A 17,018-nucleotide genomic window follows, 5' to 3' on the forward strand; every position below is an offset into this window, starting at 1 on the left:
ACAGTGACCGAGCAGCACCTACGATCCTGACAGGACTCACCACAGGAGGCAGAAGACAGGCACCCCCAGGGGTGCTTCCAATTGGATACAAAGGGCTGCCTCACTTCCTGAATTGCCCACGGCATCTCTCTCTCAGCCTGTTCCCTCACTGATCTTCACACACTCTTACATGCTGAGAGGGGATCCCTCAAACCAACCTTAGTCTCTTACCATTCCCCCTCCCACCACTGGTCTACGGCTGCAGAAACTAAGGCTCAAAATAATTGAAAAGCTTGCTCATTATCATAGTGAGACTTATTTATTTGTTCAGTGTCCAATGAATAGTTCCCAGGTGTCAGACACGGATGGCCCCAGGTACACTGAGAGAAAGTCTGGGCCCTGATGTGGGACCCTCTCAGCTCCAAGACAAATTCTGCCACACACAAGGCAGACAAGTCCGCTGATATACTGACCTCGGTCTACTGTTAACACCGACTGCCTACAGGCTGTGACCAATGAGCTAGGAATACGTGCTAGTCCTCCACGCAGCCGTCTCGGCGATCTCCCCCACTTTGCACCGTTCCACGTCACACTCCCAAAGACTTGTTAAATCCCCTGCTAGTGCACATCTCATTCCTGCAGATGGCTGTTACCCACTGCAGCCCGACAGATGCACAGAGTGCTTCTGCTGCCGGTGGAATGTGGCATCTGCTGGCCAGTGTCTGATAAACTGGCACAACTGCTTCAAAGAGCAAAGGGTTGAGTAGCTGAATGTTTACAGAACACATCTGAGGAGCTCAGAACAACAGTTCCTTGATAAGGCTGTCCTGCAATCATTAATGATGATCAACAGACAAGACTTCAACTTCATAATGTAGACAACAGTCTGTTCTGAACCGCTTTTCAGAGCGGCATGAAAACAAAAGCACCGTCTGCATTAACTTCTACTGCCTCGAGCACAGGCCCAGGCTGAGCTTGGAGGGGACAGGAGGAGAGCAGGAGCCCTCCACGCTGCAGACCTCACGAGAATCACTCGGCCAAAGGGATCCCACTATCTACTTGCCACTCACAGCCAGCCTAGGAGTCTGCTTCCTTCATCACTGTGGCTCCCCAGGACCGTCCCCAGAGTCTTTGTTCTCACATTAGGAGAGTACCCACCTAGCACACCACAGCAAGCTGCATACCTCGTGCTTCTCCCATCGGACTAAGAGCCACCAGAGGGTCAAAGCCCAAACTGGCAGTCTGTTTCCTAGCCTGGCCCCAATCCTATCCCACCCACTGCCGGTGCTCAGTAAGCGCTCAGGATGTTAGAATTCCTTAAGCTAAACTCATTTCATAGGAGACACCCTGGTAGTTAAGAATCTCAGGTTACAGAACCACTGGAGGGCAGGTATTTTGACTCCAAGCTGAGTGTGTTTTCTACACAATAGATACTAAGGATGTCAGGACACACTGGGCTTCTGAGTACAAATTCCTCTGGTAATCTGCCTGACTCTTTCTCCTGAAAAATGAGTAGAGGGTAGGCGTGGGATCCTACAGAAGAACTGATTTTACTTACTGATGTGGTCGATGGCTCCAGCACAGAACTTGCCGTAGAACTTCTTGGCACCCAGGCCTCGCAGGTCGTGTATGGTGAATGGCCAGAGATGCAAGACATTGTTGCGGGAGAAGGCATCTCGTTTCTCAATCACGACCACCTTAGCTCCCAATAAGGATAAATCGATGGCTGTGCGGAGACCGCAGGGGCCAGCTCCAATGATGAGACACTGAAAAACACAGCTGCTTTCAGGGCGAAGGCAGCACCTCTTGAGCGCATAACCACCATTCCCTAAAGCCCCCCAGTAGGGCTACTCTCCCCATGACCAAGAAACCTTCAAACCCATCCGGGTCAGAGCGGAGTGCCTGCAATGGCTTCAGAGAAAAGCTGTGGGCGCTCTGGATGGAGGAGACTTAACTGTAAGTGCTGGACAGAAACTCAGACGTGGCACCTGCAGATCACATTTATCTGGGTCCTCACATCAACACACAATATGAAGATCACATCTCATCTCTCAACAACAGGAAAAAACCTTCTCGAAGGTTTCTAAGTCAAGCAGATCTCTGTCCACAGAGGCACAGATCATTAAATACAAAGCCAAGCAATCTTAGGGTCCTGGAATGGACCTACCACTTGAGAGACTCCAAGGTGGTAATTTTCAAGAGCCAAAGTTTTATGTGCAGAAAAGAGTTCTAAAACCACCAACTTTAGACTGAAAATCCAGGGAAATGATCTTGAAGATCCATATTCTAGAGAAGTACTCAGGGTGAGACCACACACTTATCTTAACTAGTTGGCATGCACGTTCAGAAGAAAGACATGCACTGTTTCTGGCTTCCAATTCCTTTTATTCTGTTTTCTTTTTCCATATGAATTTATTTATTTATATTTTTAATTTTGGCTGTGTTGGGTCTTCGTTGCTGTGCACGGGCTTTCTCTAGTTGCAGCGAGTGGGGGCTACTCTTCGTTGTGGTGCGCGGGCTTCTCATTGCAGTGGCTTCTCTTGTTGCGGAGCATGGGCTCTAGGTGCGTGGGCTTCAGTAGTTGTGGCTCGCGGGCTCTAGAGCGCAGGCTCAGTAGTTGTGGCGCACAGGATTAGTTGCTCCGCGGCATGTAGGATCTTCCCGGACCAGTGCTCAAACCCATGTCCCTTGCACTGGCAGGCAGATTCTTAACCCCTGTACCACCAGGGAAGCCCCTCCAATGCAGCCAAAAATAAATAAATAAATTTATATATATATATATATATATATATATATATATATATATATACACGTATATGTGTGTATGTATATATATATGTATGTATATATATAAAACTCTAGAGTGCACTTGAATTACTTGCATTTTGTGGATGACTATCTACCCAAATGCAAACCAACACAGGGCAAGTTAAGGCTCTTGAAAGGACAGTAACAACAGTCACAAAGTCATCTGCAACTTCATTTCCCTGCTAGCTTTTCCGAACTTCTCACAGAAAGTGCTCTTACTAAGGAGGAGAGCAGGAATGTATTACCTTTCTCCCCACGCCTCCCCCTGCACAGGTGACTTGGCATCTCGGGTCTTTGCCCAGGCCTACCCGTTTCATGGAAACTCTATTTCTCTAGATTGTGAAGAAAGCAAAAGAAATACTTTGGTTTACAAAGCCCTTGCTTATCAAGATAGACCTCTGGAAAATGGATGAAAGGAGGTCTGAAGCCTGTGGGAAAAAAATCCCCAAGTTGGCAAATACTCTACACCTTACCAGAGGCTGAGTCTGGAACAATGACTTTGCCAAGCGCCAGGCTGCCACGGTCAGACAGGACACTGACAGGGCCTGGCTACCTCTTTGCTCAGAGGCCTGCATCCTCCTAACAGTCTGAGATCCAACTAGAGCCTCAGCAAAATCAAACAACTCCTGTGGTGTTTGACTGCAGGGTTGTTCTCAGTAGCTGAAACCCCGAATGTTCCTATGTGAATCCACGAGATAAAAATGGGGCACACAGAACAGTCGAATGAACGAACACAGGTAGCGGATCCACAGAGTTCTGCCACAGTGTGAGCCTGACGGCCTCCCTAGGCTGTGGCCTCACCAGGCTACCTCCACCCAATGCTCTCTCCTTCTCCAGCTGAGTCCCTGGGTCAGTGCCCAGGGCCTGGGCGGCCGCCCCTACCTTAGTGTTAGTGCACGCCTTTCCCTTCTTGTAGTCTTTGTGGCTGCCCCGCTTGTCCAGCTTTGCCCAGAGGGCCTTGGCTCTCCAGTAGTTGAGCTTGGACTTGAGCTTGTGGTAAAAGGAGCGGTGGTCCTTAGGCTTCAGTTCCAGGTGGTCGCAGAGCTCTTGGAAGGCCTTGAGTGTCCCCTTGCAAGTGGTGGCCTGCACGAACCGGTCAAAGAGGATGTGAGCCCGATTCGTCGCCTCGTTCTTACGCTCCTCCATGTCGCCCCACTCTCAAGCCCCTGACAAATGGGGCGGTGGGGGGACTGTCGATCCACCTGACGCCGTCACGTTAATCTAATAAAGAAAGAAAGAGGAACGGTTAGAAATCCAAAGCTGCATCTAGAAACATTTTCTAGGAGACACAGCTTTTCAGAGTGCACTGCCTAAGTGTTGCAGGCACTCGTTACACAAGCGTGGCAAGCTGCCCGTCCTCTAGACTCCAGGCGCCATCTGAGACACCGCGGGCAGAGAAATGAGGAAGACTGCGGTTGCTTTCAAGGATCTTACAGTTTAGTGGGTGAACAGAAGCTTAGATGTGCCCTACTAAATGTCAGAGAGAGAGAGGCTCAAGGGATGTGGGAACGCAGGGGAAGAGCGCCTACGTCATGGGGGAGGGATCCTCATCCAGGATGAGCCTCTGAGGGATGACATCTGAGGGTTTCAGGATAAATTAGTGTCAGCCAGGCAGGGAGGAAGCACAGGACGTGGAAAAGGAAGTAAACTGGAAGGCTTGCAAGGGACTCTTACAGATGAAAGGGTCAGGGATGTTTCCCGTGGAGTGAGTGGTGAGCCCAGGCCGAGGGATTACAAACAGAAGCCCTCATCTGTGGCAGGTTCCCTGTTACAGCTGAGCTGCCTTAGTGGAGGGGCTCACTAGGCAGTCGGCTGAGTCGGCTGAGTCGGCTCGGGGGCACAGCACACAGGTGGTAGCTGACCTGTGAAGCCTGGTCAGATCACACGGGGGAGCCCTGGGCTCCGGGGGAGATCTGGACTCAGCGAGGGAGGAGCTGGCAGCCAAGGACGAGCGTGCTCTGAAGAGCTTCTGAGGCACAGCGGAGAGGTCTGAGAGCAGAGCCAAGGTTGGCGTTTAGGGACCGAAGTCCTGCCATGCGGACGGCACGTGGCAGGTAGGATTTTACAGCCATTCCATTTTGCCCACAAAGAAACCTGACAGCAGTAATGATGCCGTCTATACCTCCCACTTATCAAAAACCTCCAGCACCTACCAGCCTACGTTTGCTGGGAGAAGCTTCAAGAAGGGAGGGGCCCCGCAAGCACTCCTTCACCCACTCCCTGCCTTGGGTCTGTACCACACTTACTTGTCATCACTGCGGAGAACTGCTGCTGGGGGCGGGAGGCAAAGGGCCAGAGGCTGGAACAGGGCGAGCAGAGAAGCAGGGCAGGGCAACAAGACGAGCAGCACCTCGGCCCTGGGTCCACACGCGCCGGGCCCGGGCTGCCCCACTCGGCCTCAGTTCTCCCTTGCGTGAGGTGAGAGTGGATGCCCCGAGTTCAGTGTGGGAAAACCCTCCCAGCCACAGGACTCAGGCCCAGGGCTCCAGACGACTTCCCGCCGGGTGACAAACAGGGCTGAGCCCGAGCTCTGCTTTAAAGAGGACCTGCTCGTGGAGATGGCAGGGGATGGAGGAAGGGAGCTGCTGACCCACTGTGTTGGGGGGAGGAGGGGTGGAAGTGAGGAGTGACCCGCTATTTACTGAACCAGCCCAGGGCAAAGGGAGCCACCAAACTATGTGCTGTGAGACCCTCTGCTTGCCTCCCCAGGCCTGGAAGAGCCCCACGTCCCGTCTCGAAGCTCTTGCAGGCGGGAGAAGCCCCCTTGGGAAGCAGGAATAAGATTCTGCTTCTTTCCACACTTCACCGTGTATTATAAGGTTGAATCGAACCAACTGGAGGTGTGGGTGGTTTCCTGAGAGAAGGCAATACCTAAATAAGAGGAACTGCCACTTTCCTCTTGTGTTTTCTGTGTCAACAGACACAGCACTTGTTCTGCGGAGGCCGAGGTGAAGGATGGTAATTCTTTACCTGAAACACACTGACTTGGCTTCTCATCTCAAATACATCACTAACTCAACAACCCCTCCTATGCACACTGCTAAACAACAGCTTGTCCCAATAGCCACGTGGCCAAGAGTCCAACAAGAAATGGAACTAACCTGCAGTTTCCCCTAAATAAAAGTTTATTCTAGGTCGTGCTAAGCAGCAAGAGAAATATTTTAAAGTTTCTGAAAAGAGCCCATTCTTCTTCTTACAAGTCAATGCTCATCTTAGAAACTGCAGGTAGTCAAAAGACGGCTTTTAAGTGGCAGAGAAAACCAGACATGCTCATCCAGAAGCAGAAGAAAGGGTAATAACCCACGACTAGAAACAAGGGTCCCGGGTGTTGCCCGTCGGGGCCTCTGCAGCTTTATTTGCTTTGCTCGTGCAGCCAGCGCTCCTGCCCGTGCGTGCCCCATGTGTGTGCACAGCTCTCTCGAACCCCACCAGAGTCACAGTGTTTAGAAAGCTTTGAACACACCGGCTCTGATCTCTCTGCCTCTCGTCAAGAAAGAAAATGATTTTTCTTTGTTCCTGAACAGCAGCAGCCACCTTCCACGCCCTGCCAGGATCTGGAGCCCGAGGTACCGCCGTGTTCTAGCTGACACCGACACGCTCAAGATCCTGCGACATGCATTTCTAAAGGCCTTTCCCCTGTCTCACCCCACCCTAAAAGAGTCTCGGCATTTATTTTCAAAGAAGAATTCTGATGTGTGGGCTAACACCCCCTTGGTTGGCTGTAGCCCACCCTGTTTGAAACAAACATTTACTTCCAAAGAGCTGAGCACTTGCTCAAATCAAACCTCACCACAGATGAACACCTTCATTAATAACTGGCCGCCAATCCTTCTGCTGATGCAAAACACTTTCAAATGAACAGGTTCCAGCCACTCCCGGACAGCTGCAGAGAGCCTGCTTGCAAGAGGCAGACAGGGAGTAAGTGCCCAGTGTAAGAGAGTTCCACCTGCAGGTCACTAATGACAACAGATAAGTAGAGGGAAGCTGGTTCCTGGAACAATGTGACAGGCACCCGAGGTAAGACTACACAAGACCAATTCCCTCGGGCTGCCTCAGCTTTCCCCCTCTGTGAGCCAAGTGGCCGTAGCAGAAGACACTCCAGTGTCTGTTCTGCAGCTCTGCTGGCAGGACAGCCTCGTGCAGCCTGGGAACTACCCGGCACTGGGTTCACGCTAAGAGCAGCTGAGCAGACGGCAGAAGGACCACTCCCGCCATCGCCCTCATGCTTTCATTCCTGAACGTCAAACCCAGGTCGTGCTCCTCCGGGCCTCTCCTGGACCACGCCCATGTGCTGTACGTCCCACTAGCCAGGGAAAATCAACAGTCATAAGCGCAGGAGCCTACACACCAGGAAACCTGGCCAGAAGGTGCCAGAAATCCTGAGGACTGAAAAGTCAAGGTGTGGAAGGAAGGGACGAGGGAAGTGAGGAGCCTGAGGAGAGACGAGGAAGAGGTGGGGTCCGCTCTCCGCACGTCAGTGCGATCTCTGCCACCAGCAATGGCCTGCGAGTTCCATCCCACAGCAGCTGACTGCTGACTCAGAAGCACACTCCTTGGCTGTGGAGGAAAGTGCTGGAGAGACAGCCTATGAAGTGCATGCAGGAACAGAGTTTATGTTTCTATTTATAAGAGTAAAAGGTTGTCACTGACTCATGGCTGGTTTGAGAACACTCAGTCTCTAGCTCTTAGAATAGATGGGTGGTTATTTGAGGGGTGGGGGAGACTTATCTTTAAAAATAGAAAAATGAAAGAGAATCGAAACAACAAAATAAGAATTATGCTTCAAGAGTAAGAAATCAGAGCCAAGTTTGGTTAATTTTCCCCCTAGCCACCGCACCACTAATATGCTGGCACAGGTGCAAGTCTGACTCTTAACAAAGGATCTACGAAATGCTCCTTTCCTAGCCCATGCAGTCAGAGGCGTGACTTGTCTAAACAGACCTTAGAAGGAAGGCAGATAGGAAGACATGCTTTACAATGTCATTAGGAGGAAAATTAGATGACAAATGCACTTCAGATTACAGAGATTCCTTCATGTTTTACAGAAACAAGGACCAAAGTAGCCAAATGCCTTGAGTTCTTGGTCAGTCTTTCTGCAAACGGGCCGCTCCAGCCACCACCGTCTGTGGATGGGGACACTGAGTCCCTGGCCTGGGGCATCTGACTGAATCAGACTGCCTGGGAATGAAACTCCTCGCCACCCCAACTGCTTCCCAGCTCCTGTCCCAAAGGCCTCTCATCTCTCATGGCCCCAAGATAAGGTTCTCTAGGTCCCAAGGAAGCAAGCTCAAAATACAAGAAGGAAAGCAGTCCTTCTCACAATTCTTGTTGCTGCCTTTGTTCCATCCTCAGTTCTTCTCTGACTTTTCATCCTATTTAGCATCAGATGGACACTCGGCGGGATGCTGAGGACATCGGAAACCAGCCCCCGTGCCCCTCCCCATTCCATGGATCTGCTCTTTAGTCCCACGCACCGGTCCTCATCCACGCCTGCGATTCCGCAAGTGCATGACTGGAATGGCTCTCTCCTCCACTACCTCAAGGCTTCATCAGGGCAGGGACCGGGTCTCTGCAGCTTCAGCCTGGCCTGCAGTAGGAACACTCTAGTTTCTGTGGAGTTGACAAGGGAAAAGAATCCCTAGTGGAAGTCTGTCTGGAGGTCCCTGCATGGCTGGGGGAGGTGGAGGAGAAGCGGGGGGATGTTACAGAGGAGAGTTCTATCTAATGTGCCACGAAAATGGTGTGTCTAAGAACAGTCCGCCTGGGCAGGGAAGAGCCACTAGCAAGAATGCAGTGCTTTTGTTATGGATTCTCACATTGCCTTATTCTAGGAGGTGGAACGGCCCTCTCTAGAGGGGTCTGAGAGGAGCCTGGACCATGACCTCTGGGTTCTCTTCCAAGTCTCCAATTCTGAAAGACGCTAACCCCTAATGTTGTATCTTCTCAAAACTTTTTATTTTACTTTCTTTGATAGCAACCTATATCTTCAGGAAAAACACCTACACAATTGACCAAGGAGTCAGAAATGACCTCTGCCCATAGAGAACAGACTTGTGGTTGCCGAGGGGGAGAGGGAAAGGGATGGACTGGGAGTTTGGGGTTGGTAGATGCAAACTATTACATTTAGAATGGATAAACAACAAGGTCCTACTGTATAGCACAGGGAACTATACTCAATATCCTGTGATAAACCATAATGGAAAAGAGCATAAAAAAAAGAATATATATGTATATAACTCAGTCACTTTGCTGTACAGCAGAGATTGACACACTGTAAATCAACTATACTTCAATAAAAATTTTTAAAAATATATATAAATGGGATCATTAAAAAGATAAAATATTGAAGGGTCAAAAAAATAAAATATATCTAAAACACAACTTTAAAAAAAGAAAAGAAAAGAAATGACGTCTGCCTTTGTCACCCCAAGCAAACACTAACAAGTCCAAGTCGGAGCCGAACACCAGTAAACATAATGGCTGATGCCGATGCAAATGCCAATGTCTGTCCCAAATAACCGGGGAAAACAAAGAGTCAAAAAGAGCAATGCCCCAGCCCCAGTGTCTCAGGAAGAGCATCTTCACCTGCAAAGTGTAGGTAACGTCCAACGAATCACAGGGTTTTGCAGGAACTGAGGTAATGAATGCAAAATGTTTAGCAGTGCCAGGTGCACAGCAAGACCCAGTAAATGGCAGGAGTGTTGTTATTATCTAGTAGTTTATAATCCCATCAACAAAAGGTTATACTCAGCTAAATAAGTGGCTACTCATATAACAGAATGAGAGAACTCAGACAGCTCTGTCTTCTGAAAGAAAGAAAAATGTTGTAAAACTTCCTTTGTCCCTCCCTCACTCTTCACCCTCCCCACTCCACTTGTCCCAGAAGGTGTGACAATGGCATTGGGCAGGAGGGGCTAAAGGATAACACCCGAGTGGGCAAGTTCCTGCCAAACTCAGATGTTCAAACAAGAAAGATACAAGGACTGTCAGTGACAGTGAAAACAGCCAACACTGAATACTTACTGGCAGTCAGATCCACACCGCATCTCCACCATCACCACGATCTACCACCTGCATTTTGCAGGTGGAAAACTGCTGCTTAAAAATGTTTAAACGTCACACATCAGGAAAACGGTGCAGCCAGGTTTTGTATCCAGAGCCCAAGGCCCAAGCCATTCGAAGGAAGAACCACCTGAGAACACAGCTTGAGAAACAAGAGCTCATCAGAACGACGTCCCCGGTCCAGAACCTCCAGGAAGAGCGCTCCGGGTGAACTTCGCAAGGACACACAATACAAGATTCTTTTTCTTCTCACAATTCATCGCTGTATGGGCTCCTCTGAAATGGAGCCCTTTCTCAAATGGAGGTCAGGGCACTCTGGGGTCACAGTGACCCTCTGAGTGGCAGCTGAAAGGCTGAGCGCTCCCCAGCCTGCATCCCTCAGCAGCTCTCGCACCTGAGCCATCTTCAGCACCTCTCAGGAGGTGATCACAAAGCATTTCTGAACCACCCAATGCTACTCCACTCGCTGCAGGAACTCAGGGCAGGACAGGAGGTGAATCTCAACCTACTCACTACCAAAGGTCCAGAGCTGAGCGACAGAGACCAAAAGACCAACCCCTTCCTGCCCACACGTCTGAGAGCCTTGTTATGATCCAGGCTGTCAGGGCAAGGAAAGGGCCTCTGGGTGGGGAGAGAGGCTCACTGAGGTTGTGGGAAAGCGCAACCAAAAGCTGTTTTCTGCACAAGGGCAGGCTCCAATCCACGTATCTTGGCGCTGTGTACCCAGTTCCCGGCACACAGTAGGTGCTCAGTGAGGTTCTGCTGACTAGAAGACTGACTACCCAGCCACCTGCACTTGTGCAGTCGGGAAGTGGTCTGCCTGGCAGTTGTGCAGGGTGACCTCGAGGGCCACTGCTGGACAGGGGCTCAGAGAACACCAAAGCTGCGGCAGCCCAGCGGGATACCGACACTCCCACAAGGACAGCTGTGGAGCTGTAGGGAGACACCTCCGGTATCTCCTGCTCCCGGGGGCAGACCCTGCAGCAAAAGCTTTGTAAACACGTGAACTGCTGGCAAGAGGTTAACGTGGCACTGAATCTGGGGTTTTTCAGTCGTCTGGTCTGCCTACTACCAACTGCCATGAATCACAAAATACACGATGGTCAAGATACGAAGGACCGCCCAGTGTGACCAGCCACCCCACACCTGCATCTTCTGTGTACCGACCACAACACACAAACAGCTGCACTGACAGGCGGCTTTCTACCTTGTGAAGCAGTCTTCACCATCTTTGAGCAGCTTGAAATGTTAATTTCCCAAGGACACAATTTCTAGGTAGAAGACCTCATAGTTTTTACTCCATGGTCCAAAATTTCCCCTTGGAAGTATCCAGAACAAAATTAGTTCCTCTTTTACAGGCCAGCCGTCCAAACATCTGCTATCTTCACGTCCTCCTCAGTTCCTTCAACCATTTCTCTTTTGACGTGGCTTTCAGTTTCTTCACCTTAGCATTCTTCCATAAGCTCCAACGACCATGTCAATACCCATCTCATCTGCCCTCCTTCCGTGAAGATGAACACGCCCACGTGAAGCAACCCATGTGCACCGATCCCACCCCCCTTACTCAAGCACACACACTGCCTCCTGCACTGGTCCTCTCCTCCTGCATCAGTCCCTCCCCCAAACAACTATTTCCACTGACGTAGGCTCTCATCTTTAAAAACCCTGCCCCGTCCCCATCTCCTCTGACCAGTGTTCCCCACTCCCCAGGAGAACTGTCTGTGCTGTGCTCGTGACTTCCTCTCCCACTGTCCCTGAACCTACAACTGTCCCTGAACCTACAACAATGAGGCTTCATTCCCACTGCTCTGCATAAACATCTCATCAAGGACACAGTGATTGTCACACTGTCAAATCCAATGGCCAATCCTCAAGCCTAGTTTCCTCCACCAGCCCAGAGCTCGAGTCACAGCCCACCACGCCTCTCCTCGGCCCTGGGACACCACCCTCCTGGTTCTCCTCTGGGCTCTACAGATACTTTCCTGTGTCCTTTACCGGTCCCTCACATATCCCCACCCTTTGCATGTTGAAATGGTCATGGGGTCACTCAGTCTTTGGGTCTCTTCTCAATCTACATCCACTCCCTGAACATCAGTGGCTTCCTAACTTTTTAAACCGTACACACAGTTCTCTCTATATATAGTTTATGTAAATGTAATTTTTCTTAACAATAAAGCTATTTTTAATTTCAATCAATCAAAATCTTGTAGCTTTTAGAATCTATTGCTCAAGACTGCACGTAAGCAACTTAAATGCAAATTATATTGGTAGCGCTTAGGGGAAGCAGACTGTGTACTTTGTTTTTTTTGCTCTCCACTTCTATTTGATATTTTTATTAGTTATCTGTTTTATACATATTAGTGTAAATATGTCAATCCCAATCTCCCAATTCATCCCATCACCACCACCCACCGCCATAAATGTAATTTTTGAAAAATGTCACAAGTTACCTTTACTACTGAAATATTCTGACGTTTTCTGTTCTCTCATTCTTTAAAGTTGCTGGTCCCCACTATATTGCTTTCATGACCCATTAATGAGACATAACCCACTTTGAAAAACTCTGCCCTCCATGTCCCCCAGTACCATGGCCTTAAGTATCCATTTTACATAGACAGCGTCACTGTGCACAAATTTATTTTCTCTCCTCTGAACCTGTAAAACCAACTGCTTATTTGACATTTCTACTTGGAAATTTGACAAGCATCTCAAACTTAACATGCACACAACCTTGATTCCCGTTCCTATCCCCAGCCTGCTTCTTCCTTAGTATTTTCTGCATCTCAGCAAATGACACCAACATCCAGCCAGCTGCTCAATCTAAAACCCTTAGAATTATGCTAATTTCTGTCACATCCCATAGTCAGTTCTTCAGTATCTTCTGTCTGTTCCATCTTCAAAGTACAGCCCAATCCAACCACTCTCCACCATCTTGTCCCCCACCCTCATCAAAGTCATGTCATCCCTCCTTTGGGTTCCTCCAGAGCCCCTCCCTGCTGCCACCGTCCCAGTCCCACCTCCCCCGAATGTTTTCCAATAGTAGCCTGAGCATTCACTCAATGTTGGTCCAATCAGGTTACACCTCTGCTCTACGGCTCCATGGCTTCCCAGCTCAGAGTTAAATCCAAAGTCCTCACAATGGCCTCTGAGGCCCAGAGTGACCTACCGCACTCCCGTCCCCTATGCTCTTTAGGCTCTAGCCAGACTGGCCTCCTTCTTGTTCACCAAGTACCCCCAGCAGCGGCCACCCAGGTCTCTGCATGCCCGGTCTCCCTGCTGATGCTCTCCACCAGATGGCCACATGGCTTTCGTTTGTTTGTTTTTTATTTATTTATTTTTGGCTGTGTTGGGTCTTTATTGCTGTGCACTGGCTTTATCTAGTTGTGGTGGGCGGAGGCTACTCTTCGTTGCAGTGCGTGGCCTTCTCATTGCAGTGGCTCCTCCTGTTGAGGAGCACGGGCTCTAGAGTGCAGGCTCACTAGTTGTGGCACGTGGGCTCAGTAGTTGTGGTTCATGGGCTCTAGAGCACAGGCTCAGTAGTTGTGGCCCGTGGGATCTAGCGTGCAGGCTCAGTAGTTGTGTGCCGAGCACTTTTCTAGGCTCTAGAAACAACACAGTGAACAGAGGGAAAACCTGTCCCTGCCTCCCTGGGTGCCCGTCCTCTGAAGGGGCTGACAGGTGTGTGATGCACCCTCACCACCCTTGGCTGCTATTCGAGTGTCACCTCCACAGTGTGGCCTTCCCTGAGCACACCATTTAAAACTGACCCCCACCCAGCTTAGCCTCTTGCCCTGTTTTCCCCGAAGCACGCAGCACAGTCTGATGCACTATAAATGCCATTTACTGTCTTCCTCTCTAGAATGCGAGCTCTACGAGGACAAGGATTTTTGCCACTTTGCTCCCTGCTGTATCGTCGCACCCAGAATGGGTCCTGGCTCAGAGCAGCGCACAACAACTGCCTCTTTTTTGTTGTTGTTGTTGTTTTAATTTATTTTATTTATTTATTTTTGGCTCTGTTGGGTCTTCATTGCTGTATGTGGACTTTCTCTAATTGTGGCGAGCAGGGGATACTCTTCATTGTGGTGTGCGGGCTTCTCATTGCAGTGGCTTCTCTTGTTGCGGAGCATGGGCTCTAGGCACGCGGGCTCAGCAGTTACGGCACGTGGGCTCAGTAGTTGTGGCTCACGGGCTCTAGAGCTCAGGCTCAGCAGTTGTGCACACGGGCTTAGCTGCTCCACGGCATGTGGGATCTTCCCGGACCAGGGCTTGAACCCGTGTCCCCTGCATTGGCAGGCAGATTCTCAACCACTATGCCACCCGGGAAGCCCAACAACTACCTCTTGAATCCATGAACAGATGCGTGACATCAGGGGGTTCAAGTCGAATTCTGTTGGGACGTGAGATGGAAGTCACCAAATGAAAATGGACTGAGAGCCACCAGGATGAGAGCAGGAACACGCAGAATCCTACAAGGGGCCCGCGCCTTTTCCACGGCCACACCTGCTGTGGACCCTCCCTCTATAGACCCCTCCGGCAGACCCCTGCACCCATGCAGCAGGAGAGGAGAGCCGGACAGGAGCCAAGCCCTGGAGGCAGCTTTGTTTTCACAGCCAAATGGTTTCAGAGTAACAGACCCCATGAAAAGAATCTGGTTGCACAGAAGAAGAGTTTATCAGTGTCATGAAGTGTTACAGGGCAGCTCCCAGCCCATCTCCCCCGGAAGCTAAGGGAAAGACCCATAATCTTTCTATATCCGGGGTGTGTGTGTGTGTTTGTGTTTAAAATCTGTCTCAGAAATCCATGCTGCTGTCATAAGTTGGGGTGCCTGCAAAGGCAGCGTTTCCTCACTCACGGCTGAAGACAAAGGGGAGCCGCACCGCCCAGCAGCTTCTGACAAGGCTGCCCAGAGATTAAGTGGAGAAGGTGGGCAAACAGAGACAGACAGCTGGACCCTTGAAACACCAGCTGCAGAGATGGGATAGGGATGGAACTTTTCGGAACAGTAGGAAAAAAAGTCAGCAGCGCAGACTGATGTGGCCACATCAACCTAGAGGGTTGGGAGGGGCGTCAGCACCACCCAGGGATTCAGGCCCCGCAAGCCACACCCACCCCATCCACTCTTAATGCCCCCGTCTCGCAGGAGCAGGGGCCTCACCTTCCCCTTCTCCAGCTCCCACTCACTGTCCTCACCCCTACCCTCCCTGGAGGAGGGTCCTGCCAGTCAGAGGCCCTTTGTTCTCTGAAACCGGCGCCACCTACTGTAGTACATTTCCCCCCTTTTTGGCCATTTTTAAGTGCACAGTTCAGTGGCATTAAGTACATTCGCGTCCTGTGCAACTATCACCACCACCCACCTGTCATACATTTTAAACTTCTTCCTCCCTCCCAGCCTGCATGCTGGGGTCTCTCCCATCTTCCCACACACCTGTGCACCTTTCCAGCTGCCGGCCCCTCCCTCCTGCTTCCTGAGGGCGCCATCTACCCCTTGCTGTCCCCACCGCATGACCTCCTAACTTCGCCCCATCACCTTTCCCCTCCCTCTGAATCTGGCTTCTGTCCTCATCACTCCACTGAGGGCGCTGTGAAAGGCTCAGACACTTCAACCCCTATCTCACTTGTTCCCGCTCATTTGCTCTTCCTGGAAACCCTCCTCTCCTTGGCTCTGTCTCCTGCTTCTCAACCACTACTATCCTCAGGCTTCTCAGCTCCCTCAAATGGCTACAACTGTTTCAGCTGCCCCTCTCTTCATAAACTGGACGACCCCTACACTTCTAACTTTGCTGACCTTGCTTCTGAGATCCAAACGCTACTGAAGATCTACATCCAGACATCCCACGGGTACCTCAAACTGAGGAGTGCACCACAGGACACTTCCGTTCTCTTCCCCAGCTCTCACCTCCTCATGTAGTCAAATGCTGCCACTATCCACCCACCAATGGAAACCGGGGGTCATTTCAGACCCTTCTCGGTGTTAATCTCGCAATCCGATCAACCAATAGCAAAGACCGCTTGATTCTAACTCTCTGGGACCTCATCTTTATAAAGCATCTCCCTACCAGTATCTTGGTGGGAGCACCTGTGATCTCTAGTTGGACCATTACTACAGCTTTTCATCTTAAGCCCCCTCCAATCCATCCCCCACAGGAGTGCCTGAGCGTTTTTTTAAAGAGCAAATGTGATCCCTTGCCTCAAATGTGATCCACTACAGCCTTCCCGTGTTTTTAGGGAATAATCCAAAGCCTCAGCAAGGCTCAAAAGGCCCCAGAGGTCTAGCAGCAGCCTTGCTCCCACCCCTCCACACACAGTCCACTGTCCTCAGTCATCCTCGCAGCCTCCAGGACGCGCCTCAAGTGTGGTCACGGTGCTCCCCTCGCCCGGCACGGCCTTCCTCCCTGCCCACCACCCCGGCCCCTCTGTGCTCCTTCTCACCTGGGCACATCCCTCCCCCCTTTCCACACTTGCCACTGCTCTGAAATGAAGCCCACGTCTGCCTGCCCATCAGCTCAGGGGGCACTAGTTAGCAGGAAGAGTCATTCATTTCTGTTCTTGCACTCAGTACACGTGACAGTGGGGAGGAGAAAGAGAAATGAAAGGCTCACGTGGGGGGCTTCCCTGGTGGCAGAGCGGTTGGGAATCCGCCTGCCACTGCAGGGGACACAGGTTCGAACCCTGGTCAGGAAGATCCCACATGCCGCGGAGCAACTAAGCCCGTGTGCCACAGCTACTGAGCCTGCGCTCTAGAGCCCGCGAGCCACAACTGCTGAGCCCATGAGCCACAACTACTGAGCCTGCATGCCACAACTGAGCCTGCACTCTAGAACCCACGAGCCACAACTACTGAGCCTGCGCTGTAGAGCCCACGAGCCACAACTACTGAGCCCATGCACCCACAGCCCGTGCTCCACAACAAGAGAAGCCACCGCAATGAGAAGCCCACGCACCGGAACGAAGAGTAGCCCCTGCTCGCCGCAACTAGAGAAAGCCCGAGCACAGCAATGAAGACCCAACTCAGCCAAAAAAAAAAAAAAAAAGGCTCATGTGGGCCACAGAATACAGAAAGGAGAAAAAATGTGTGTGAAGATTCATTTTGTTACTAACTTGTTATTGATTTAAGGGGTGAGAGAAGGGCAAGGAAGTGGCCAAAGCTGAGTTTCCTAAGGTATCTCTGG

The 17,018-nt window shown here is 50.8% G+C and overlaps 1 protein-coding gene across 32 annotated transcripts in view; it reads right to left on the minus strand.

Moving 5' to 3' along the window:
* The window catches only part of MICAL3 (microtubule associated monooxygenase, calponin and LIM domain containing 3), a 196,777-nt gene that overhangs the window by 119,366 nt on the left and 60,393 nt on the right, over positions 1-17,018 (minus strand). For all 32 annotated transcript variants that reach the window (XR_012324629.1, XR_012324628.1, XR_012324630.1 and 29 more), the window contains 2 exons: positions 3,670-4,008; positions 1,538-1,745 (listed from right to left, as the gene is read on the minus strand). Coding sequence is in view for 28 of the 32 variants with exons in the window: in XM_073789281.1 (XP_073645382.1) it covers positions 1,538-1,745; positions 3,670-3,933 (472 nt within the window). In the remaining 4 variants the exon portion in view is untranslated. The remainder of the gene's footprint in view (positions 1-1,537; positions 1,746-3,669; positions 4,009-17,018) is intronic.

The sequence above is a fragment of the Tursiops truncatus genome, chromosome 11 (assembly GCF_011762595.2).
Source record: "Tursiops truncatus isolate mTurTru1 chromosome 11, mTurTru1.mat.Y, whole genome shotgun sequence".
Lineage (NCBI taxonomy): Eukaryota > Metazoa > Chordata > Mammalia > Artiodactyla > Delphinidae > Tursiops > Tursiops truncatus.